Source organism: Ovis canadensis, chromosome 9 (assembly GCF_042477335.2).
Source record: "Ovis canadensis isolate MfBH-ARS-UI-01 breed Bighorn chromosome 9, ARS-UI_OviCan_v2, whole genome shotgun sequence".
NCBI classification, from domain to species: Eukaryota; Metazoa; Chordata; class Mammalia; order Artiodactyla; family Bovidae; genus Ovis; species Ovis canadensis.
This window is the reverse complement of record NC_091253.1, coordinates 33,658,652-33,684,981: the sequence shown is the minus strand read 5'-3', so window position 1 is coordinate 33,684,981 and position 26,330 is coordinate 33,658,652. Positions and strand designations below refer to the sequence as shown.

Sequence of the window (26,330 nt, the reverse complement as noted above, 5' to 3'; positions counted from 1 at the left end):
ACCGAGCCACCAGGGAAGCCTGGACTCTGGTTTTGGGGAAAGGCATTCCTTACTGGCCCTCATGGGCTCCCCTTAGGGTAGGTACTGTGAATTCTAGGTGGCAAAAGAATCTTAATCTCACTTTATAACCACTTCCCTGGTGGTTCAGTTGGTAAAGAATCCGCCTTCAATGCAGGAGACCCAGGTTCGATCCCTGGGTTGGGAAGACCGCCTGAAGAAGGGCGTGGCAACCCACTCCAGTATTCTTGCCTGGAGAATCCCATGGGCAGAGGAGCCTGGTGGGCAACAGTTCATGGGATTGCAAGGAATTGAACACAGCTGAGTGACTAACACTTTCACTTTCAACTCATAATCAGACATGGTAGGGATCATCTTCTCTGTTTCACAGATAATAAAATGAGGTCCTGAGAAATGAAGGGATTTGCTAAGAAATGTGCAGCTACAGCTAGCCCGGGCACATCCCAGCTCTTCTGCACTGGGGCCACTGTTTCCACTCGTCACTGTGCCTGCAGCCCCGGAGCAATACAGCCAGACAGATAGATCTCTCCATCTCAGGACTCACGTAACAGACATCACCCTGAGGGCAGATGAGCAGGAAGGGCTGTAGAACTGCAGCTAGGTACCACCCAACTGTGCTGTCTGGGACTGAGAATACACAAAACAAAATGGAGTGTAAAAAGAAACAAGGCTGAGTAGTACTTTCTTCTGTTAGCTAATTTGAATTTTCTACAGCAAACATGGTAATCCACATTACACTTCCACATGGGGAGAAAAAAATCAAATAGAAAATGTCACTCAAAAAAAAAAAAAAAAGCCAGCCCCCGGCATTCCAAAGAAGCAGCCCCCTGCAATTCTCCACGCAGAGAACGTGTATGGTAGATGAATTGTCTGAGACATGGAAGAATACCATTCTGCCACCAGTGAATGCAAGCGATGTCATCCTCACAAAATCATCCTCAGACAGCTCCTGAGCATTCTGTCCCATGGGACTGATTATCAGTGAAAGACACTTCATGATCAATAGCAACTTGCTTGATTTCCATACTCAAACAGAGGATCAGAAAAATCAATGTGAAGTTATCTTTCCAGGCTAAAGACTCAACTGGAAAGTCCCTCCAGTCCTGGGAACAGACACTTTAGGATTCTTGTCTGCTCCCAAACCACACATGGCATTCAACACACGGCCGACTGCTTTCTGGAGGTTATCACAGAGCATGGCTGCCTTACGATGGTGTATAACGTGAAGAACCGCGATGGAGCTGCTTCACGTGTGATACGCCAGGTGATCGGGAGAGCGTGTATAAAAAAGAGAGGGTTTAAGCACACCTGGGGAAAGAAACATACACAGAAACAAACCCAGAGACCCTGGCTTTCCTCCAGAGAAGTGAAACATCTTCATACAGGAGAAAAACAATCCGAATTTGATGAGATATAAACCATCCAAGAGCATGGTCGAATGCAGTTTGAAACAAGCAGGAAGGTACAGGCAGGCTACAGAATCTTAGCTGCAGTGGTCAGCAAGGGCTGTTCAAAGGAGAAAGGCGGTCCTGAGAAAAGAACTACAGACCTAGAGATGGTCCTGCTGAGTGAAGTAAGTCAGACAGAGAAGGAGAGATACCACGTGACACCCCTTACATGTGGAAATGACACTAACAACCTTATTCACAAAACAGAAACAGAATCACAGAGAACTAATTTAGGGTTACTGGGTAAGGGGGTGAGGGGTGGGGGAGAACAGGGCGAGGGGACAGTCATGGAGTTTGGGATCCACATGTATGCACAGCTCTATTTAAACTGGATGATCAACAAGGACCTACTGTAGAGCACAGGGAACTCTGCTCAGTGTTATGCGGCAGCCTGGATGGGAGGGGAGTTGGGTGGGGGGCGGGGCGCAGAGAATGGATGCATGTATGTGTACGGCTGAGTCCTTCTGCTGTCCACCTGAAACTATCACAACATTGTTAACCGGCTATATTCCAATATAAAACAAAAAGTTAAAAAAAAAATCTATAGCTAGATAGCTACTGACCTGAATATTTAAATAGTGAGAAGGGTCAGTGAAAAGGACAGAAAATCACAAATGGGGTTATGTATCTGTGTCTTTAACTGATGAGATTTAACTTAGCAGATGTGAAAGAACAAGAAAGAGAGACAGAGATAAGAGAGTGAGCGAGCCCCCATTCCACTCAATGAGCGCATGTCCCTGGGGCAGGAAGACACGCCAACCTGCTCTCCACCTGCTGGCAGAGGGCCTCTCTCCCTGGGCTAAGGGTGACTGGCTTAAAGACCATGTGTCTTTAAATACCAGGGCTCTTAAAGGACTGCCAATGCTACGTAAAAACACAGGAGTTCTATTTCAAGTGTACTTTATAGGCCATCCAAGCATATTCAAGGCTTGCTTTGACTTCATGGGTTACTTTCCATCCAGGCAGACTTTAAAATCTAACCTCAAATCAAGTGTGACTGTAGATAAATATATTTTACTTTACAATAAACTAAGTTTAAGAGAGCAGACATCACTACTTATCCTGTTCGTCCTATTACTCACTCATCTCGCTGATACTTAGTAGTTCTGACTGAACAAATGAAATGCCAACTTTCAACTCCACTAACCTCAGTTGAAAGTACACCTCTCAAGTCACTTGTCATACACTGGCATTTATTATTTATTGATTTAAGTCTTATTGCCTTAAAACATAGTAACCGTCTGTGAGCCAAGAGTGTTCTGGCAATTCTTTCTAGCTCTAGTTCAATAAGGGCTTAATAAATGAATTAGTCATATATATTAAAAAAATTTTTTTGGCTATGCTGGATCTTTGCTGCTGCTGGGCTTTTCTCTGGTTGTGGCGAGCAGGCTCTACTCTCGAGTTGCAGGCGCAGGCCTCTCAGGGAGGCCTCTCTTGTGGCCCCACGCTCATGGGCTTCAGCAGCTGCAGCTCCTGGGCTCTGGAGCCACAGGCTTAATAGCTGTGGGGCACGTGCTCAGTTGTTCCACGGCTTGTGGGATCCTCCCGGATTGGGATTGAACGTGTGTCTCCTGCACTGGCAGGTGGACTCTCCACCACTGGGCCAGCAGGGAAACCTTCTCATATATGATTCTAATAATTAAAGGCCTGCAGTTGCTAACGTGACAGAGTGACTTTTGCCAGGCTAATGCTCCTTTCATTAACAACGATCAACGATGGACAAAATATAAAAATAACAACCGTTTGAAGTCACTGCAAAGTACACAAAGGCATGAAGAAAGAGGCAGGGATGCCACCCTTTGAGGAAGGGAACTGCTCTGGGAAAGACCATCTGTTACTGGCTTTTCTCCTGAGGACAGACCTCAGTTCATGCTGGGCAAGAACAGAACTTCTGCAGAAAGTGCATTTTACTGAGCTAAGGTGTCAGAGGTCAGAATTCAGGATTGCGTTAGCAGCTGGATATTGAGTGGCGGGGCGGGGGGAGGCGGGGTGGGGATCATATAAAGGAGGAAGTCAGAGAAAGGAGAGCCCGCATGTCTGTGTATACCCTCCCTTCAAATCCTTGGCTGACGCTGCACTGCACATGTACGACTGATACTTCAAGAAGCCCTGTGGAGGACAACATCTGAGAGCTGAGCAGGTTTCAGCCAGCAAGTTTCCCTAGACTGAGTAAGGTATGGAATTCAAGTCCCACAAAGTTAGCAGGGCATGGTAAGCACTGTGGGCTGAAGGCCCAGAGGACTGTACCTTTGGAGTGCGGACCATGTAGCAGGACGAAGAGCTGCATCCTAGGACCATGAGCAAAACTAAAACAAACTCACCCTAAAAAAGCTTTTCACAGGGTCAGGGTGATGGCTGTTGTTCAGTTGCTAAGCCGTGTCTGACTTTTGTGACCCCATGGACTGTAGCACACCAGGCTTCCCTGTCTCTCACCATCTCCCAGAGTTTGCTCAAACTCATACCTGTTGAGTCAAGGTGATGGTGATCACCAGCAATTCCACTGTGAACTAAAATAAACACACTTCTTAGAAAGGTAACTATCCAGAGCCTCTGCAACATGTACTTCACTATGTCTACTTTGCAAACAGAAACTACCGGACATGCAAAGAAACAGAGGATAAGCAGCTAAAAGTCAACAAAGTCAAGAGAAGCAGAACCACAGACAACCTGGATGTTGGTTTAGTATGAAATAAGTTCAAAAATAAATAGTACAGGACCTCCCTGCTGGTGCAGTGGATAAAAATCCACCTGCCAGTGCAGGGGACACAGGTCCGACCCCTGGTCCAGGAAGACTGTACAGGCCATAGCGCAGCTAAGCCTGCGCACCGCAACTACTGAGCCTGTGCTCCAGACGCTGTGAACCACAGCTACTGAGCCTGTGCGCTATGACTACTGAAGCCCACGCACAGAGCCTGTGCTCCACAACAAGGGAAGTCGCCGCATTGAGACGCCCGTGCGCTGCAACCAAGGGTAACCGCCACTCACCACAACTAGCGAGGGCCCAGACGTAGCAATGAAGACCCCGCACAACCAAAAATAAGTAAATATTACAAATACCTTCAAGAATGTATAGGAAAAGTCGGATAAAATGGGTGAGAAGATGAAGAATTACAGAGGAGATAAAAATTCTAAAGAAGGACTAAATGGAAATCCAAGAACTAAAAACTAAAATATTCAAATAAAAAAATTCATTGGGCGAGATTATTAGCAGACCAGACGCTGCGGAAGACAGAAGCAGTCACCTTGAAGACAGGTAAGCAGACATTATCCGAACTGAAGCACGAGAATTATAAAGACCTAACCTGGACAAGCTGAGTGTTGATGACCTGTGGGGACGATGTCTAACATTAAAGTAACTGGAATCCCAGAAAGATAAGAGAACATAAGAATAAATAAACAATTTGAAGACATACAGGCTAAAAGTTTTCAAAGCTTTAATTTTTTTTGCAATTAACTGCAATTATAATAATTATCACTGATTATTATGTCCCGGGCTTCCCTGGTGGCTCACAGGGTAAAGAATCTGCCTGCAATGCAGGAGACCTGGGTTCAATCCCTGGGTCGGGAAGATCCCCTGGAGAATGGCAAGCCACTCCAGTATTCTTGTCTGGAAAATCCTATGGACAGAGGAGCCTGGCGGGCTACAGTCCGTGGGATCGCGAAGAGTTGGACTTGACTGAGCAACTAACATGCACTATGTCCCAGCATCAACACTAAGTAGTTTATATATGTATTTCCCAATTTTCACAAAGTAGGCATTAATGCCCTGTTTTCAGAATAAGAAAACTGAGGACTAAAATGGGGTGGAGGGCGAGGTGAAGGGTCTTGGACACATCTCCACGGTCGCAGATCTAGAATGACAAACTAGGTTTGCTCAGACTTTCCCTCGGCTATAAGCCTCGAGTTGATAAGGATGAAGGCAATCAACACCATCACCACCGGTTCTGAATCATATGTGTTATTCTTCACGACAGTCCAGTGAGGCAGAAATTATTATTCCCTTTTACAGAAATGAAGACCCAATTGCTTAAAGTGTTCTCTGTGCACAGATTTCTCACCAACAATCAGAGGCTAAATCAGTATTTGATCCCAAACCTGTCTGAACTAACCCACAGTACTTTAATGATGGTGTGCAGGAGGCATGTTTAATCTATGTAAGAGAATATACCAATATACTGGTCTAAGTGCCTTGTTGTTCATGTACCAATTAGGCTAATTACAAAGGACACAGTAGTAATAGGAGTGAAATTGGGGAATACTTTGTGGGTAATCCTCAATTCCAGCTCTAGCTTGAAGGAATAAAACTGCTCTCCGTTTTAAGTGACCCATCTAGCACTTCCAAGTTACAGGATTACTGCTTCTTTTTCTTGTCTCCCTGTCTCTACAGGTGAGGCACCCCAGGATGGCGTGCCCATGAGTTCTGCACCCCACTGAATGAATCCTCAGTGCGCTATCCTGGGTCGGCAGTCATTCACCTCTGACAGCTAATAGTTTTGGCAATTCTGCCTCGGCAGCTTTGGGATGATAAAGAACTAAGTTTCAAGACTTGTAGCTACTGACAAGCTGTGTGAGTAATTTAAGCCAGGTTTAAATTTAAACTTACTGGCTATGCCAGTAATTTAAACCAGGTCCCTTCACCCCTAAATCGGGGATGACAATGTCTTTCATGCAGGACTGTTGAGATGATTAAGCGACAACAGGCACCTGGCCTGTAGCAGGGACTCAATAAATGGCAGTTATAATTTATCACTTTTATCAAACTTGGACCACGAAGGTACAGAAACATTTTTTAATAGTCACCTTTAACGGAATGTTTTTCTTGTTCATCTCAAGGCTTTTCAAAAAACCGGAACTATAGGTTATAGAGTAAGTGTTCCCAATTTCACTTAACATGAGTTAATTTTTCATGAAGCATGCTCCCATAAGTCGTAAGCAAACATTATAAAATATTAACTCATTTTAAAGTTAAGACCACTCATTCCAGATCAGCAAAATGGAGGAAGTGCATACACATACATACCCCAGATAGCTTCTGATTTCAAGTAACAAGAGTGTTTGAGCCAATGGCTTGAATAAAAAAACTGTCAGTTCCCAAAGAGCCTCGAGGTGTAAGGTTATTCTGGAAAGAGACTTCAATTTTCTAAAGGCAGCTTAAAAAAACTCCTCTGGTTTTATCCCTACATAATTTGAGCAATAATACTCTAGACCAGATAATTGTACTCCCTTTTAGAAAAGCCTGCTTCCTTGATCATTCTGAAGGAATCCATTATTTTGCTTTCATTTTTTAAGGAGTAATGATGGGGGACCTCCCTGGTAAGATACCGCATTCCCAACTAGGGGTCCTGGGTTCGATCCCTGGTCAGGGAACTAGATCTCACATGCCGCAATTAAAAGATCCCTCGTGCAGCCAAATAAATAAATAACAATAAAATATTGTTTTAAACGAAGAAGTAATGATGGACTCACAAGAATTCAAAATGCCTTGAAGGTCCAAAATAATTTGTTTAAACTTTGCTCAAATCACTACAACTACCATCAAGAGCTATTTGCAGTTTTTCTGTCTAGGGTCTTCTATTCCTGAGGGCCTAGTTTTGTTTATTTATAGGTTTACTTTCATTCCCTGGTGGCTCAGAGGGTAAAGCGTCTGCCTACAATGTGGGAGACCTGGGTTCGATCCCCGGGTTGGGAAGATCCCCTGGAGAAGGCAATAGCAACCCACTCTAGCACTCTTGCCTGGAAAATCCCAGGGACTGAGAAGCCTGGTAGGCTACAATCCATGGGGTCGCAAAGAGTCGGACACGACTGAGAGACTTCACTTTCACTCAAAAAAATTTTTTAAATCAGATTATCAGCCACCAATTTGGAAAACGGCAAAAAGGAGAAAATATTCTAAACACAGACTATGTTCTCTGTATAACTCTTGACATTCTTTCCATTTAAATTCTAATCTATTTTTATCTCTATCTATTCTTAAACTGTGGTGTTGGAGAAGACTCTTGAGAGTCCCTTGGACTGCAAGATCCAACCAGTCCATTCTGAAGATCAGCCCTGGGATTTCTTTGGAGGGAGTGATGCTGAAGCTGAAACTCCAGTGCTTTGGCCACCCCATGCGAAGAGGTGACTCATTAGAAAAGACCCTGATGCTGGGAGGGATTAGGGGCAGGAGGAGAAGGGGACGACAGAGGATGAGATGGTTGGATGGCATCACGGACTCAATGGACGTGAGTCTGAGTGAACTCTGGGAGTTGGTGATGGACAGGGAGGCCTGGTGTGCTGTGATTCATGGGGTTGCAAAGAGTCGGACACGACTGAGTGATTGACCTGAACTGATTCCTAAGAAAACTTTCTCCCCACAGAAAACCACAGGATTAAAAATATCATTACAATTAATACTCTAAACTTAATTATCGACTCTACTTACAGTTAACTTCACACTATAACTTTAAATTTGAGAAAATGTTAACTAAAAAAAAACAGCTGAAATGAAGTTGGAAATTACTTGGATATAAAGATTTACTTCCTATCCACTGATGAATTTAGCACTTTACCTTTAAAATCTTAGATTTCCTCATATATGACAAGCTATTTCTTAAAACATAAATTATCAAAATGAAAATCTGGGGTGAACATCACATTTTAATTTTGTTTTAAAAAACACAAATGTTCTTGTAAAACCACTCACTATGTAACTGAAAATGAAAGGGGAAATAAAATAGGAAGCAATAAGAAAGCAGTGTTTCCTTTCCTGACTGAAAAAAGCTGAGAACTATTCATGACCATCCAGCTCTATTTCAGAAATAATACTTCCCTATCATATGCTTGTAATAAAATGACATACCACTGTCACTTTTTTATTTGCTAAAATAAAAGGATTTGAGAACTCGAATTTTCAGACTAACGATGTTAGAGATTTCTAGGATACCATGTGTTACTAATAAGCTAAAATGTACTCCAAATATATCTTGGCATGAATTTTAAGGAAGCCACTATATAACAATAAAACACACATTTTGATTTGTGATTCATTATTTTTTAATCACAGAAAAAGACCTAGTAGCAGGAATATCCTGGGTTTTTCCTGCCAAGGAGAAGTGTACATGTGTGTGTGTTTAAATAACACATCTGTTAAAAAAAAAAAAAAAGAACCAATTCAACTCAACTAAGTCATGTGACAGTAAAACAAATTTGGTACACCCACGCTCACAGTGAACCACATGACTCTTCCACTTTATACAAGCACAGCGTACCACTTTCGTCTCCAGCAGCATGAGATGTAGTAAGCTCTCCTTTCTTTAGAGACACACTGGCTTACACTGGACCCACCACGTGCACACACATGCCGGTGCTCAAAGGGGCAGAAATCCTGTGACTGTCAGCCCCACTGCAACTCTTCTGACCTCAGGTCGCACTCAAAGACCAAGAGCAGGATGTCGGTCAGAGCTGCGGTCACCTGAAGGTTTGGGGCTAGCCAATGTGCTTCAGTGGCATTTTTGGTGGGGAAAAAAGGCCTCAGGGCTGCTTGAGTGTCCTCACAGCATGGCAGCTGGTTTCCTCCAAAACAAAATAAGAGGTGGGGGACCTAGGTGGAAGCTGTCTCTTTTATGAACTGGCCTTGGAAATCACATGGTATCACTTCTATGATACTCTCTTCAATAGAGGAGAGTTCTAAGTCTGGCGTATGTTCAAAGCAAAGAGAATCAGACTCTATCTTTTGAAAGAAAAAAAACCCCAAAGAACTGCAACATCCTTCAAAACCTCTACAATGTTCAAGAAAACATCAGCTATTTTAAACATTTATTAGTGGGAGAGAGAGGGAAAGAACACACTCACCAGGTAAAACTTTCTTAATGACAATGTATTTCACAGTTCAACACTGTTAAGACTTCAAAACTTAGAACCAATATAGAAGAATTGAACGGCTTGGAAATTTTCCCCTTGATCCAAGTAGTTTGCAGAATTCAGTTTTTTGTTTTTCAAAATCTCCTCATATACAGCAGGGACAAGTAAGAGAGAGAGACAAATTCCTAAAGCCATTTCAAACTAAACTGCTTAAAGGGAGATGATTTGTTTTTCCAGTAAAAGATCTCTCATTAATTTATAGTTAATACTGATAAAGCTTACATGCAAAAAATAATAGATACCCTCATAGAGTAAGTCTTTTCACCATTCTCAACCATCTTTCAAATCGTTTTGGGGAGGTGGGTGGTTAAGTACTCTCAAACCAGAAATACAGAAATGCTTCTTAAAGTTCCGAAGAACATCAGATGGGTTTTGTGTCACTTAAGCACTGTGAGAAACCAAGAAAATTATGAAAACACACTGGGAAACAGACATCAGGGCTCAGCCTCTTGTGGCTTCTCTGGAAGAGACCAGAAGCCCTTGGACAGGAACGGCCTGGATTCCACTGAGTATGGCTCATGGGAAGATGTGCAACATCACTGTTTTACTCATCTCGTTGTTTTTTAAGAATTAAATGTCACAGGGCTGCCCACATAAGCTGATAAAAAAAAAACAAAACCCTAAATATGCTGTAATCATTGGTGACTGCAGAAACCCTATCAGGCCCCTGCAGTGGGTAAGATCTGACTTTATCCCCACATTTCTAGGCCACAGGGATGATGATAACTGCTATTGTGGCCCCTATATGAGAGGCACCAAAGTCACCCCATGGGTTACACTGCTGTGAGGTTCCATTTGATGGATTCATTCATGAATATTCACGACCAGTGAATATTTAATGGCCACTGACAGAGCATTTCCTGGGGACCCATCCGGCTGATAAGCAGCAATTCATCCCGTGCTTGTTGAGCTCCTGCCAAGTATCAGGTCGACGACATGCATACAGTAGCTACAAACAGCCAAGCTGGAGTCAGCCAGGCTCCCCTCCCAGTCCTTGCCAGTTGTGGCCTCCTGGACAAGACGGTGTGCCCCTTCACAATTCAGCTCCATCATCTATAAGGAGGAGATAATATGAGACCTGCCTCAAAGGCTTGGTGGGCTTCACTTAGTATGGCGTGAGCACCCAGTGCATGCTCCAGAGGTATTCCCCACCCACCCTCTTCGAATGACATCTGGTTTCCTTTTTGTATCCTGCAAGCTCTCCTTTAGTACTTGCCAGTTTCTAAGTACTTGCCAGTTTCTAAGTACTTTCCAGCTTGAGGATCTGATATTAACATCTCTCTCTCTCCCACCGGACTGTCAAATTATCATCAAGGCAGAGATTCTGTCTGATTTATCTAGTATATCCAACATCCCAAACAGTAGCATATAATAGGGGCCCAATAAATATTTGATAAGCTAATAAACTCTGCTGGCAAATTCACAAAATACAAACATGAAAGACACAATACCGGCCCGCTAACAAGGAGTTCCCAGGCCACCGATGCCATTCTCAATTCCAGTTGTATTTAGTCATCTGGGGAGTAATACTGCTGTAAGCCCAATACTTGGCCCCTACTGTGGAACAACTCTTGGAGGGTGGACCTATGGGAATCTCTGCTGTTGTGTTTTAAAAGAGTTGTTTAGGTGATCTTTTAAAAAATTATTTATTTTTGGATGCGCTGGGTGTTTGATGCTGCACAAGGGCTTTTCCAGTCTTGGCAAGCGTGGGCTACTCCCCAGCTGCAATGTGCCAGCTTCTCATTGAGGCGGCTTCTCTTGTTGCAGAGCATGGCTTCTAGGACATAAGTTGCAGCACGTAGGCTCAGGAGTTGTGGCGCATGGGCTTAGCTGCCCTGCGGCATGTGGGATATTCCCAGACCAGGGATGGAACCAGGGTCTCCTGTATTGGCAGGAGGAGTCTTTACCACTGAGCCACTAGGGGGAAACCCTTCTTCAGATGATTTTAATGAAAAGGCAGGAATGACACTCACCAGTCTAACGCTTGAAAGACTGAGCGACAGTTACCCTACCGTGTGAGCTATGATCTTCTGGGGATGATGGAGGCGTCTTGTCTCTGCACATATTGTAGCTGCTTGTCACACGTGACTACTGCGGACTCAGTGTGGCTACTGACACTGAGGGCCTGAACTGAATTTTAATTTAAACTGAAAAAGTTAAGTGTGACCAGGAGCTCTTCTATTAGCCAGGGCAGAAGACATATGAGAGCCCGGAATCCAGGTGACAGGACTCAAAGTTCCGCGGGCTGTGGTCTCACCCACAGGAGAGCATCACTGGGCAGCGGAGACCGGGCCAGACTCTGCACTCACCCTGCAACCCCACACCTTCCGCACACGCAGGACAATCTCTCCCACTGCCATGACCAGGACGGCTGGGACCAAGCACAAGAGCCGCTATGTGAGCTGCTGAATGGTGTGGTCACTGTGCAAAACGAGGCGATGTGTCTTGAGTAAGGACTCTTGGAAAGGAAAGACTGGCAAGGAGCCCCCAGCAAAGAACTGACATGGCACACCTCAGCTATGTAAATCAGAAGTCTCCCTTTATGAGTCACAGCGTAAGCCGTTAACATTACGGAGAACTGACATGCATTCCTGAGGCAGACAATGGCTCATTACATTCGTTATAAAATCAGAGTGGTTCCACATTACTGGTAGAAAGGCTGAATTAATACAGAGAAGGCATCCACGCTACTGACCTATTAGTCATTTTCCCTCACCTATTGTGTATTAGCCAGGCACTACATGGCAGACAGTATGTTAGGGACCTTAAATATTCCTTCATTTTGTCCGTATTAGACTCTGTAAATTAGACGTTATTTTCTCATGTTATGGTGAGGTAATTTAAAACTCACAGCAGTTAAATAATTTACTTGACTTTGACAAACAGGAATAAAGCTATAATTCAAACTTAGACCTACGTTACACCTAAGATTTTTTTTTTATAAAGTTTGTCTCATATTCTATTATATATTCAATAGATATGATACTGTCCAACAAACCTCCATTTATTTTGTTTTATCTAATCATAGTCAATGCATCAATGAACCTACTTGTATATAAAGCATAACACACACACATACATATAGAAAAGTACATATATCCTAAGTGAGCATTTCATGAATTATCAAAAAGTAGACTTAACTATGGATTTGATCGAAAAACCCAAATGACCTTATTGGCCAACCCAATAATACACTCCAAATCAAGAAACAGGGGAATGCCAGCACCTCAGAAGCCCCTTGGGCAACCTGCTAGTAATTTATCCCATCCTCCACAAAAGAGCTAGTATCTGTAAACGGCCTACCACCTCATGGGAGTTCATTAGATGCAAGCTAAGAGATAAGTTACAAATTATGTGTATAATCTAGGCCAAGACTTAAAGTACCACTTGGTCACTAGATAACTGGACAAACAGCATTCATCTACTTTAATTAGAAGTTAGTGTTTTATTGGACATAAAGAAATTAGAGACGGGTCTCAAAGAACCAGGGTACAAAATCTGTTAATTAGGATTATAGAGTGCCCTAGGCTTGGGGCTTTAAGGGTGACAAGTGACTGATTCTCAGCTCTGATAAGTTGAGGACCAGGAAGTATCTGAGGGCTGAGCTCTGCCTTGTTCCACGTTCCTTTCAGTCCCATGATTTTACCAAAATAGGGAGCATAAACTGAAATAAAATATAAAGTGAATAAAATATGAATGTATCATACTTAACTAAACTCCCAGGAAGTGGCAGACCTTTTACAGATGTGAACTACTTAAACCCCTTCAACAGTCCTGTAACAGCACCATCCCCACTTTATAGAGAAGATGACAGAAGTTCAAAAAGTGGAGCACCTGGAGGCCGGTCAGGGTTAGAGCAAGGATGCAAACCCACCCCCACCGGACCTCGGAGCCCTGCCCTGTCCAAACACCCTGCTGCCTTCCCCTCCCAGGTGTTCTCTTCTGTAACAGACAACTGACTTCTTAGAGACATGACCTCTGGGAAAGTCAGCTGATGACTGCAGTACCAATAACAAAAGTTGTGAGTCACAGACCTGGAAACCCCTTTCCTGTTTCCAAGCCTCTCTCCCCGGGGGGCGCCGGAACCTACTGTTTCAGGTGGACACCTACTGTTTATCTTCATTCGGTTTGTTTCTTCTTATCCACTGACAACAATTCTTTGCGACCCCATGGACTGCAGCCCACTGGGCCCCCCCCCCGCGTCCATGAGATTTTACAAGCAAGGATACTAGATTGGGTAGCCTTTCCTTTCTCCAGGGACTCTTCCGAACCCAGGGATCGAACCCAACTCTCCCGCACTGCAGGTGGATTCTTTACCAGCTGAGCCACAAGGGAAGCCCATTTGCTGACACAGGTTACCTGGCCTGCCCTGAGCCACAAGCAAAGCAGGTTGTGGCAGGCTGTGTCCACGTGTCCACTTAGCCTTGTACCCCACATCCCCTCTAACTTTCACCCCACGTCTGTCAGCAACTGGTGGTGGTGGTGGTGTTCAGTCACTAATTCGTGTCTGACTCTTTTGTGACCCCATGGATTGTGCAGCCCACCAGGCTTCTCTGCCCATGGGATTTCCCAGGCAAGAATACTGGAGGGGGCTGCCATTTCCTTTTCCAGGGGATCTTCCCAACCCAGGGGTGGGGTCCGAATCTCCTGCATTGCAGATGGATTCTTTACCACTGAGCCACCTGGGAAGCCTGTCACCAATGTTAATTTTCAAATGTGTACAAGTACGCTTCAGATGGAAAAGATCCTCGTTTAAGTGAATTACAGCCTGACCAACCACACAAAGAGATTTTACATGTCACTTGTGGCAAAATTACCTATAACGTTACTAAGTTTTTCAATGTATAATAAAACCTACTGCAATTAATGGGCTTCCCAGGTGGCGCTAGTGGTAAAGAACCTGCCTGCCAATGCAGGAGACATAAGAGACATGGGTTCTATTCCTGGGTCAGGAGGATCCCCAGAGGAGGGCATGGCAGCCCACTGCAATATCCTTGCCTGGAGAATCCCCTGGACAGAGGAGCCTGGTGGACTACAGTGCATAGGGTCGCAAAGAGTTGGACATGACTGAAGCAACTTACCACTGCAATTAATGTTTCTTCTTATTTTTTCTTGGGAACCAGTAACAGGCTTGGACTGACAGAAGAACTGAATTTCTTTGACTTACTTGGTTTTCCATTTGTAGAAAGTCTTTCATAAACTTAGCACCTGACAAATAACAGAAAACCTTGGGTCTCCTGCATTGCAAGTGGACCCTTTACCCTCTGGGCCATCAGGGAAGTCCAAGACTATATCTATAAATATATATGATTGGTGCTGGCCGTGTTGGTAAGTACTTACCTTGACCGGAATTATATATTGCTTTTACAGACTTCTTAACTTTCTGTAAGGCTGTTCTATCTTGGTCTAGAGCCTAAAAGAGAAAAACGGGGAGAGACAATGTTGGAAAACTTGGTAAGTTTAAAAAAGAAAAGAAAAAGAAAAACTCATTCATAACCGAATTTGTTGTGCTAAGCACTGCAGCAACAGCAAACTGGCACATTTATCTAATGGCGAACCATTTCAGAGACATGATTTGCCCAGGATTTGAGTAGTTTTGAGATAAATGCAGTTATTCCATAAGGCTCAACATTGGGCGAAGTGGATAACGTGGTAGTCAGTTGGTAACTGTGCAAAGTTATGCATAGGAAAGAAAATAGAAGACACCTAATAAATCTTAAGATTTGATTCCTTCACTTGGAAAGCTTATAACTTGGGAAGGGAAAAAGGCAAACATGTGACATGTTCCCAGAGGATAAAGCACACCATCAAATGGTAACTTCAGCCAGAAAGAAAACATTTAAGGGGGTGTAATAAATAAGAGTGGCCCCAAAGTGCTTCTCAAACTTTTAACTTGAGGATTATTTTCAGCGTTAAAAATTTTTTTGATGACCTAAGGCTGATATTTCAAATATTCCACTTATTAAAAAGCACAACATGGAAAATGCTACCATGATGCTGGTAATGCTTACACATGATTTCTTAGGTGATGAATGAACACATTTCCAGCCATCTGCCTGTATTACGGAGGGGGGTGGGGGTGGGGTATACTGGGGGACTGTCACTCCTGATTCTTAACCCAAGTGCTGGATACACAATTGTGTTTCATTTGAAAATTCATCACACCGTGCACGTAGGATGTGCACTCTTTTCTACGTGCGTATTATACTTCAAAAGCAAGTCAGTATAAGATAACACTCTTATGCATGCTGACTTAAAGTTCTTAGAACAACTTCAAGCCCCTCTCTGCTCTCCCAAGGGTCTAGGATCCATTCACAGGCTGGGAACCCCTGGATGGTTATGTGAACATGTGGAGGGCAGGAGCAACAGCAGCCATCGTCATAAACTCATTTTTATAGTTTAAGAACATTAAATGTGCACTCACGCCTATTACATCGGCTAAACCTCAAGACACCAGATGAGTGAATGGAGGCCCACAGAGAACAGGACCTTCCTCACTGCAGGAAGGCGCCCGGTGACGGCAGCAGGCACCTACTATTCCCTTTCTGCAAGACAGGTTTTCCTGCCGCTCTGAACGTGGGGTTCAAGGGACCCTGCTGCCTTCCTCTGGCTCCTGCTCTCTGGGTGAACATGGTGAATGCCAGCCTCAGTCCTGCCTAGGATTTCTGGGCTTGGGAACAGGGATTGTAACATTCAGCCCCTTTCTGATGATGCATGCCTGGGGGCTGCCACGGCTTTTGTGGTAGAAGAATCTGGCCAGACAGGATGATGCTAATAGAGACAAGCACCAGAAACAAGAGGCAGAGGAGGCAGTCCTTGTGTCCAGCTGTCCTCAAGGCTGTGTCACTGCTAGCCTTCCTGCAGACTGAGGACTCCCTTCAGTCCTCAGCCAGCTGAACCTGAGGCTGTCACTTGCAACCACGAGTCCTAGGTAACACAAGAACTGAAGTTTCAGTTCAGTTCAGTTGCTCAGTCGTGTCCGACTCTTTGCGACCCCATGAATCGCAGCATGCCAGGCCTCCCTGTCCATCACCAACTCCGGGGGTTCACTCAGATTCATGTCCATCGAGTCAGTGATGCCATCCAGCCATCTCATCCTCTGTCGTCCCCTTCTCCTCTTGCCCCCAATCCCTCCCAGCATCAAAGTCTTTTCCAATGAGTCAACTCTTCACATGAGGTGGCCAAATTACTGGAGTTTCAGCGTTAGCATCATTCCTTCCAAAGAAATCCCAGGGTTGATCTCCTTCAGAATGGACTGGTTGGATCTCCTTGCAGTCCAAGGGACTCTCAAGAGTCTTCTCCAACACCACAGTTCAAAAGCATCAATTCTTCGGCACTCAGCCTTCTTCACAGTCCAACTCTCACATCCTTACATGACCACTGGAAAAACCATAGTCTTGACTAGACCGAGGACTTACTACCCAGATGTAAGCTTGGTGGAGAAGACACACCCAGCAGATAAGACTCTCTGAGTTGCATCTTCAACAAAAAAGAAAGCAGTATCTGTATTTTTCAGATAAGGAAATGTGATAGGCCATCACTAAATATTTTTAAGAAGGGAGGAAAATATTAACTTGCTCTAAGTCACAGAGTCACAAAGTGCTAAAGGTCACATTTCACACAAATGGCTCTTGAATCCCAAATCTAACGGGATACTGGGATAAAAATAAGACTGCAGGTCAAAGGCTATTTCTGCCACACCCATCACTTACTTCCCACCTCCACAACTTTGTCACAACCACATCCCACCTGTACTCCCTTTTTTGTATTCTTTTTAAATCAATGTTTTTCTTCAGGTCCATTCCCCCCCTTTTTTCCCCCATTCACATCTTCTTTTCAAAAAAATAAATGGACGTTGTAAAGAGCTGGATCATTCATCATTACCAGAAGATACCCTAAAAATGACATAGTACCTCTAACTACACAAAATGCTCACCTATTTACTACCTCGAACCATCTCATCTAACACCAGGGACACCGCACATCACACTTAAGAAACCATATTTCACGACGTAGTTGCAGAGAAGAGACAAAGCTTGAGTTATTTCAAAGATCTGAGGTTTGTACTTTAAAAAGGGAAAATAACTAACATTTTAATAAATGTTTAGTCACATAGGGAGCTGAGGTTTACACAGATTCTTCCCCTCAATTCTTACAAAAACCCTCTGAGGTAAGTGCTAGTACTGGACTCATTTTATAGATGGGTCAACAGAGCTTAGAAAGTGGAACTTGCCCAGGTGGCAGAGTAGGGATTTGAATCCAGGTCTTCACAGTGAAGCGCCACCCCCTAATCACTACCAGGACTGTATTCCAATGATATCCCTGAGGAACTGAAACTGAAAGCAGTCTCATCTTGAGTGGGGAATGTCCACCAGTGTGCAGAGGCAAATCTGACTTAAGACAGTTAGGTTACTGGTAAGAGTGGGAAGGGAAGACATTAGTGAAAATAAGTGCAAATAAGCACTCATTTTAAGAGATGGGATCCAAAGGGTTTATCCTTTGATGAACTGCTTTTGTGGTGAGGATATTTTAAAAAATAATCCTAATAGCAGCTACCGTTTATTTTTTTACATACATATTGAGCATGCCTGCTAGGCTGCTTCAGTCGTGTCTGACTCTTTGCAACCCTCAGGACTGTAGCCCACCAGGCCCCTCCAACCATGGGATTTTGCAGGCAAGAATGCTGGCGTGGATGCCAAGCTGTCCTCCAGGGGATCTTCCTGACCCAAGGATAGAACCCAAGTCTCCTGTGGCTCCAGGGAAGCCTTTATATCCATTATTACTGCCATCTTTTTTTCCAGATGAAAACTGCTGCTTTATTTTGGAGAAGTCAAACAGCTTGGCAGGTGTCACATATCAGGTAAAAGAAAAAGCAGCTGATGCTTTTTCAAACAAGCCACCTAAAATCCCACTGTAGATGGCATGCTCGTGTTTCTTCTGATTTTTTAATAACTTTAGAGAAAGAACAAAGGATGTCCTTCCGGAAGAAAATACACTATTTGCTTAGCTTTGGGGAGTGATAACCACTGACGAATGATTCTACTCATAGAGAAATTAATGAGTGGACTTTAATGTCCACGCACAGAGTTAATGACTCCCAATAAGCAAAGGGCTGGGGAAGATTTCAGCCGTAACATTTTATGAGGCCAGTTATCTGCTTCCTTTCTGCAGGAGGGAAAGTCTCAGAAATTTATGTTGGATTCTTACCAACCTGTCTATAAACTAATAGGATGTAAAGTTCACGTACTTACTTTTAAAGGTTATTAATGACATCCACAGCCACCATTACATCTAGGTGACACTTCTCTTTTTACACTCTCCTATTTGGCCACTGGCAAAAGGCAGCCAAGTAAAATGCACTTTTAAGAGCTCCGTGTTGAAGAGAGCTAGGGAACGCTGTCCTTCAATCAAACAAGGCTCCCTCCAGAAATAACACATGTCTGAATGTGCTAGAGAGCGCCATCCCCTCGACCGCCAGACAAGCAACACTCGGCAGTGACATCTTTTAAAATGTCCTGTGTGTAAAACTAAATAAAGTGGAGAGAAAGGTGGCAGATGAATGGGCTTCACAACTGTCCTCTCTCTCAACCCATTAAAAGTATGTTAAAATTCGTGCCTGTGTTCCAAGTATGCATCTGAAGGTGAATCACTAGAAAAGGCCTATGTGTTTGTGAGAGAAGGAGGGAGGGAGAGAGGAGAAGGATGAATGAGCCAAGGCAGGAATCCAGAACAGGCTGATCTCTAATGATGCAATAACACCTTCCCCATCTAAGAATTCTGCAAGACAGCAACTTCGCCTTCTCTGCATTACCGAAGAGCAGGGGCATTAACCTCAGAAAGTACTCTCATCTTTATATGGAGACATCTTATTTCATGTACAGTCCTAACAAGTGTGGGCATCTGAACACACAGACAAGGCACAGGCTGCGCAAACTAGCGAGAGGCTGTTGGAGAAACCACACCACAGAAGCTGGCAACCTGAGGGTTCAGGAGTCTACAAACTGGATATGAGAATGAAAAAGAATTCTGTAAGAATCAAGGGGTTATTTGGGGTAGGACATGGAGCCTTTCATAGCCCTCTGGGCCAAGCCACATCCCTGGGTCACAACAGATGCTCTTGAAGATGCACAGGAATCCAGCCATGCCTGTTCCCCTCCATTTAGGGCATTTGTACTGGCTGATCTGTCTGTCTAGAACTCTCCTCCCTGAGCTCTTCAGGTGAGGGTTCTGTTTACCCAGGCCTCAGGTTACCAGCCCCTCCTGTGACCTCCCTAGTGGTCCAGTGGCTAAGACTGCATGCTCCCTATGTAGGGGACTGGGTTCCATCCCTGGTCAGGGAACTAGATGTCACATGCCGCAACTAAGACCTGGCACAGCCAAATTAAAAAAAAGAAGAAAAAAGCTCCTTCCTCCAGGAGACCTTCTATGATCACCTAAAGCAGCTTATCTGTTCTCCCCCACCATTCACTCTCTCATACACTTCACACTGGATACTCAACAGCGCTACACATCCCTGAAATGGTCCCGGTCGTGACCTGTAAGGAATTTCTCTCCCTCCACCGGGAGAAGGAAAGCACTATGGATGTGGGCCCTGTGGAACCTCTTCATGGCCGACTTCCCAGTTCTGGCGTCCAGCTGAGCGGAAGCTCAAAAATGCTTATGAAACAAAGTTACAAATAATGAATCAACGAACCCCTCATTATTCTCAGCTCCCCAAATAGCAACCTAGGCAATGCAAAGCCTGCCTTGAAAATGGCCAAACAGAATTTTGAACTGAGAAAACATGGCCCTCTGCAATTCCCCTGGTGGTTTTGAACAGCTGAGGTCTAAAAGTATGTATGTGTTAAATGCGTGCGTGTGTATGTGTGTTTGTGTGTGGAGATTCGTGTATGTCACACATATACGTATAAGGAATATGACCATTCAGTACCTCGAGTAACGGTTTAAAACGACAGACAGAGCTTATACATTTTCAGTTAGTTTTGTGTCTCAAGATAGTTATTCTGGCAACTGTTAAAAACATTTTATTGGAATACAGTACACCTACGTTAAATGAGCAATGCCAATATGACTGTTAATACTCATTAGGATTTTCTCTTTCAGAATTACTTTCTAAGTCCAGGGCACCTTCTTTTCAATATACTCCAAGTGGGAAAAAAAATGTGTCTTATTTTAGGTAGATGTGATTTTTGAAAACAAAGCACAAGTCTTTGGTGCTAAGTCTTATGCGTATACTTACAGAGAAAGCAAACAGTGGATAACAAATAACCGCACAGATTTCTTACAGACATGCCTGAGAAGACATCAATCACACCTCCCACCCTCTAGGGATGCTGAACATTAAATAGATTAAAGTACCTGGATGTGGCTGGCACAAAGCCTTGCATGGAGCAGGTGCTCAAAAATTGCTAGCATCATTACGCTCACCTCTGGAGGTGCTTCCAAGAGAGGAGTTTCTGAAACACCTGGAGCAGTGACAGCACAGCGTCTCTGAAACAAGCACTCCCACTAGCAAAGTGGTTTCTTCAATGAAAAGAATTGTTACTCAGTTGGGGGAAAAAAAGGAGCGCTTCCGTTTTATTATTTTAATAGTCCTATTCAGGGAGGTAATTTCAGAAATGCATTTCAATAGATGCATTTGTCCCATAATCACCACAAGGTAAGAGCTCTTCTTCTGTGCAACTGGCTTAATAGGGAAATCAAAGGGAGATGATGCTGGCCCGATTCTAGTTCAAAGCCGAGATGCTTCATCCTTCACCTTGCTGAGCAACCCCACTGTCTTTCTGGGAGGAGGGAGATGCCTAATTAATTCTCATAAACTCTCTGAGAATGAAATAGTGATGGAGGCTCGCGTGCAGCCTCCTAGCCAAGTCAATACATTCATTATCCGTCACAAGACCCCACACCCTAGCATGCATGTGTGTAACTGTAGCGTGGACCAGGCGTGGGCCCAGAAGGCGAGCCAGTGGGATGAAGGGAGAGTGACCATGCCATTTCCTCATGAAAGGGCTGGGGCATCTGAACACACAGAGAAGGCACAGGCTGTGGCAAGTGAGAGACTGCCTGCTGGAGAGACCGCACCAACAGAAGCCGGGAACCTGAGGGTTCAGAAAGATTATTCAAACTGCACATGAGAACGAAAGAAAAAAATTCTTTAAGAATGAAGAGGCCACTCGGAGTAGGACATGGAACCTTTTGTACCCCTCTGGGCCGAGGGGCATTCCTGAGTCACAGCGGAGTGCCAACAGGTCCTCTCAGAGATGCACAGGAGTCTAGCCACGCCCGTTTGCCCCACTCAGGGCATTTGCACCAGCTGATCTGTCTGCCTGGAACTCTCCTCCCAAAGCTCTTCAGGGAAGGGTTCACCCAGGCCTCTGGTGGACAGTCTCAGGTTAATACAGCTGAGTCTCTGTTCTGATCAGTCCTGGGTTTTTATGGCACTGGCTCACGTGTTCATCCATTAGCTGTGGCTGGCTCAGAGGGGTCCCTCCTCTGGGCCAGGCACTGCCTCTGCCTCTGCTTCCCCAGCTGCACGTCCCCCACTTCTACCTGCTGCATAAGAACAACAAAACCCTTCGCTAGGACAGGTGGGATGCTTGGGACTGCGTTAGATAAGACATGAAGGAAGTTATTCATAAAGTAGGAATCCTCCCTAACCTGGGATTTTGGCCACACTTCCCAAACTGTACTATACTTCACCTTGAATTTTAGGGGTTTAGTACCTCTGTCTCTTCCTCTACTTGTCAACTGAAAGCACTCCAATAATAATACTTGTATTTGTTTGTTTCTTTGCACAGAAGATGCTGAGTAAGAACTTGCTCCGTTGAATGAAAGGAAAATACACACGGAAGAAAGAAAGGATGAACCCACTGGTCCAATACCATGGCCACCTGATGAAAAGAACTGACTCATTGGAAATGACCCTGATGCAGGGCAAGATTGACGGCAGGAGGAGAAGGGGACGACAGAGGATGAGATGGTTGGATGGCATCACTGACTCGAAGGACACGAGTTTGAGCAAGCTCCGGGAGTTGGTGATGGACACGGAAGCCTGGTGCACTGCAGTCCACGGGGTCGCAAGGAGTCAGACACGACCGAGTGACTGAACTGAACTGAACCAAGAGTAAAACCTATGTTCATCACTGCCAGCCAGGCCCTGTGAGGTCCAGGGCTGGTGGCCTCTGACTCTGTTCCCACACTCTCCACTCATGTGTAAGCCACATCCACAGTCTTTCGGAACCCATAAGCTTGAATCCACCCAAGAGCTTCTGCAACTGCTAACATCTCTGCCGAAATCCTTTTCTCCAAACTCTTCCCCAGATGTAAAGGGGCGTGGCCTGCTCGCTCTCTCCTTTTTTCTTGTGCATTCACCTCAAATGCTGGAAGCACAGCCCCTATTAACCTGAGGATTGGAAGTTACGGGGGCGCTGAGAGGCACCCTGTGGTTCAGCTACACATCAGCACAGGAGGCCAAGAGCAGCTCACATGAAAGGAAGAGGGAGAGATGTTATCATTTCTTAGTTTCAAGATTAACACGAGTTGAATGAGGCTGCTACACAAAGGGAAATGATCAACCTAAAATAAAACGTGATTTGCATAATGCATATCAAAAAGGGAAAGTTGACAGGTCATCCACATAGGTTTTAAGCTCTTTGTGCTATTTTAGACTATAAAAGTATCCTTAAGATTCAGATTCTCCTTTGTTTATACAGATTTCAATCAGAAACTTCTGTCCTCTACTCTACCTGTAGCTGAATGGCTGAACCAAAGGGAATCAGACTCACAGGCAGCAGAGAATTGTGGGTGCTGAGGACTAAGGGTTTGGACCCCACTTCACACGGAAGCTTCAGACTTCACAGCTCAGATATGCAGCAAAGATCAATGTATCACCTTAAGCAATGTTGTTGTTCAGTCACTAAGTCGTGTCCGACTCTTTGCGACCCCATGGACTGCAGCCTGCCAGGCTCCTCTGACCTCCTCTATCTCCTGGAGTTTGCTGAAACTCATGTCTGTTGAGTTGGTGATGCCATATACCTTCAGCAATACCTCCTGATTGATTCTAAGGATCTATGCCATGCAGGAAAACAGCACCAACCTATCAACTTTCCAGGTCGAAGAAAAGACACTGCATAAGACACTGCAGCTCACCAAAGTCCGCTTTCCTGTGTACACATCTCGAGGAAGGAGACTATGCAAGGCCCAGAGCGAGGGCTCAATAAATGTGAGCCAGCTGAATCTGCCTCTGTACTAAGAGCATCTAAAAGTAAAGGGATACAGAACAGCACTGGGACTCGCAGAATGCTATTTATTTCTCAAGCACTATTTATTTTAAAAAGCTAAGTGTTTCATACAACCTCGCACTGTCATAGTCAAGACTCCCTTCGCTGAACCACTAAACCGACTCTTGCACTGCTGTGGGGACCAGCGGAGTGAATGGCCCCTTTAAGACCCTTAAAGCCATATAATAAGACCCGCTGGACTCAAAGCGCTAAGCCGAGTCTTGCTTTGCCCCGTGAGGCTGGGTCTCTACACCTAATGGTTCAACTCCCGCTGGTCTGCAACCATGTGGCACTGTTACCATGGGGGTCCCCCAGTTTCATGGGATCACTGATATTCCAGCATTCAAGCCCTCGTTGGTGAGTGCAGCCTTTGCCTCTGGTGCGTATCTGGGCCCTGAAAGAAGCAGGGCCTGGCTGCGGAGCCATCAAGAAACGGATGCTGCGGTAGAGAGCTCGGAGGGCCCAGCCCTTGATGACTTCTGCTGGCTCCATTGGGACCTGCTTAAGCAAGTTGTCCTGAAGTGCCCCTGCCCTCCTCCCACGCCGCCACCACAGGGAGTGTTTCCTTCTCGCCTCCTCGGCCTCTAACTGTCCTTAGAGACTTTTTTCTTTTAAACAGATATTTTTTTTTACAAAATTATTTATTTCTGGCTGTGCTGTGTCTTTGCTGCTGCACGTGGGCTTTCTCTAGTTGTAGTGCGTGGAAGCCGTTCTCCAGCTGCGGTGAATGGGCTTCTCCCTGCGGTGGCGTCTCTTGCTGGGGAGCAGGGGCTCTAGGGTGCTCGGGCTTCAGTAGTTGTGGCAAGGAGGCTCCAGAGCACACGCTCAGTAGTTGTGGCGCACGGGCTTAGTTGCCGCTCCATGTGTGGGATCTTCCCGGACTAAGGATTGAACCTGTGTCCCCTGCGTGGGCAGCTGGATTCTTAACCACTGAGTCACGAGGGAAGTCTTCCTTAGAGGCTTACATTGGCCCAGTCTCACCTCCCTTCTCCCAACACTGATGATGATAAAAACAACTGGAACGTGTCCTGATTTAATCCTCACAGTAACCCATCAGGACGTCTCTGTCACCCACATTTTACCAAGGAGACTAAAGTGCAGGATGGCCCGAGATCCTGCATCAAGTCAGAGACGCAGTCAAGGTTCGAGCCCGGGTCTTCCTGACCTGCGAGCCCATATTCGTGAGCTTTGTGTTCTCCAAGCTGCCAGCCTGACAAACTGGGTCCAAAGGAAACTTTAAAAGACCAGATCAGCCAAGGATTCGGTAAGCAGCCCATGAGACAAACAACTTCTGAAACCTTCTCCTTTCCATGTGAGGGACGCTCTCGCAAGAAGCCAAAGAGGAATTGAGACCAACGCTTAGCTTGAGAACCTGAAGTTGCTCTTTACAGGGGGGAGGGGACAAAAGCAAAGTGGGAGGAGGTCAGCCTGCAGCTCGTTGGCGCCGAGTCACCTGGCTGTCCCCACACCCCTGCTCCCGCCACTTCACGTGGGCCCATCTGTCAACCAAGCACTGTGCTGGGTGTGGTGGTGATGAGTCAGCCACAGAGAGGGTTTCCACGTGGCTTCAGGGGCACCCGGAGGACTGCAGTACAGCCTTCGTGGACTTCACCGAGAGCCATGCTGGATACTGGGCATGACTTGCACTAGAACTGATCACTGACGTGTGTGCCCCCAAGGAGGAAACCAGGTTAAAGAGCAATAACTAATCACAACAGCACATGGAAATCCACAGGCTTGTGAAAGCGTCCAGGTGCACCTTAAAATATCAGAGACTGAACAACATTCCTAAGAGTGACTGGCAGAAAAACCCTCGGAAAGAATTGGTGCGCTTATCCTTGGGGTCAGTGAGGGAATCAGGAGCCTATTTTAAGAAGAGGGACAGTTTCTCCACCTGGTACTTCTAATTTGGCTCTGGTCTGCGGTAGAGGTCACTTTGGTCCTTGCTGTGCAGTGTGAGAGGGACAGAAAGGACTATCCAGAGTTTGGGCGCATCCATCCACAAACACCTACCCCTCTCAATAGCCAACGTCCACACTCAACGTGGGAACACCAGGCAAAGACCAGACAGTGCTCTTCTTCAAAGAGGGAGAGAAAGGGAACAGCAAGGTGCAAACCAACGTTCCTCAGAGGAGAGATGCTGGGGTCTAGAAGCACCAAGGAGGCCAGGTGGCTGGACCACGTGGACACGTGGAGGACAAAGAAATGGACAGGGGCCAGATCACGCTGGGAGGAGAGGCCACGGGAAGAGTTCGGTTTTATTCTGACGGCAAAGGTAAGTCAAGAGTGGGGCTGCTGGGGTTTTACAAGAAAGACGGTGGCAATTACTCCTGAACTTTGGAAAAATGACTATGGCTGATGTGCTGGGAATGGGAGGGCTGGGTCTGACACAGACAGAACTTCTAAGTATTTCTCCTGTGGCTAGATCTACTTCCTCCTCTAGGATCACACTTCATATTTAAAGCTTCCTCCAGAAGTAGCTTTCCCCCATTGACACCCACTCAGGAACTTGTATTTAAGGCTTCCTCTTTTTCTTCTCCCTGCTCACACCCACACACGACCTCGGTGGAGGGCATCGAGATGCCCAGTTGGACTCAGGAGACCACACCCCAGCCAGGCCCACCTCTGCAGCAGTCCTTAAACCCATCCCCTTGGAGCCAGCCTGACTTCAGGCCTGCACCACATC

General features: G+C 45.3%; 1 protein-coding gene across 3 annotated transcripts in view; it reads right to left on the bottom strand.

The window, feature by feature from the left end:
• ASAP1 (ArfGAP with SH3 domain, ankyrin repeat and PH domain 1) overlaps nt 1-26,330 on the bottom strand; it is a 334,855-nt gene that overhangs the window by 125,170 nt on the left and 183,355 nt on the right. For all 3 annotated transcript variants that reach the window (XM_069600954.1, XM_069600955.1, XM_069600956.1), the window contains exon 4: nt 14,706-14,778. In XM_069600954.1, coding sequence (XP_069457055.1) covers nt 14,706-14,778 — 73 coding nt within the window. The remainder of the gene's footprint in view (nt 1-14,705; nt 14,779-26,330) is intronic.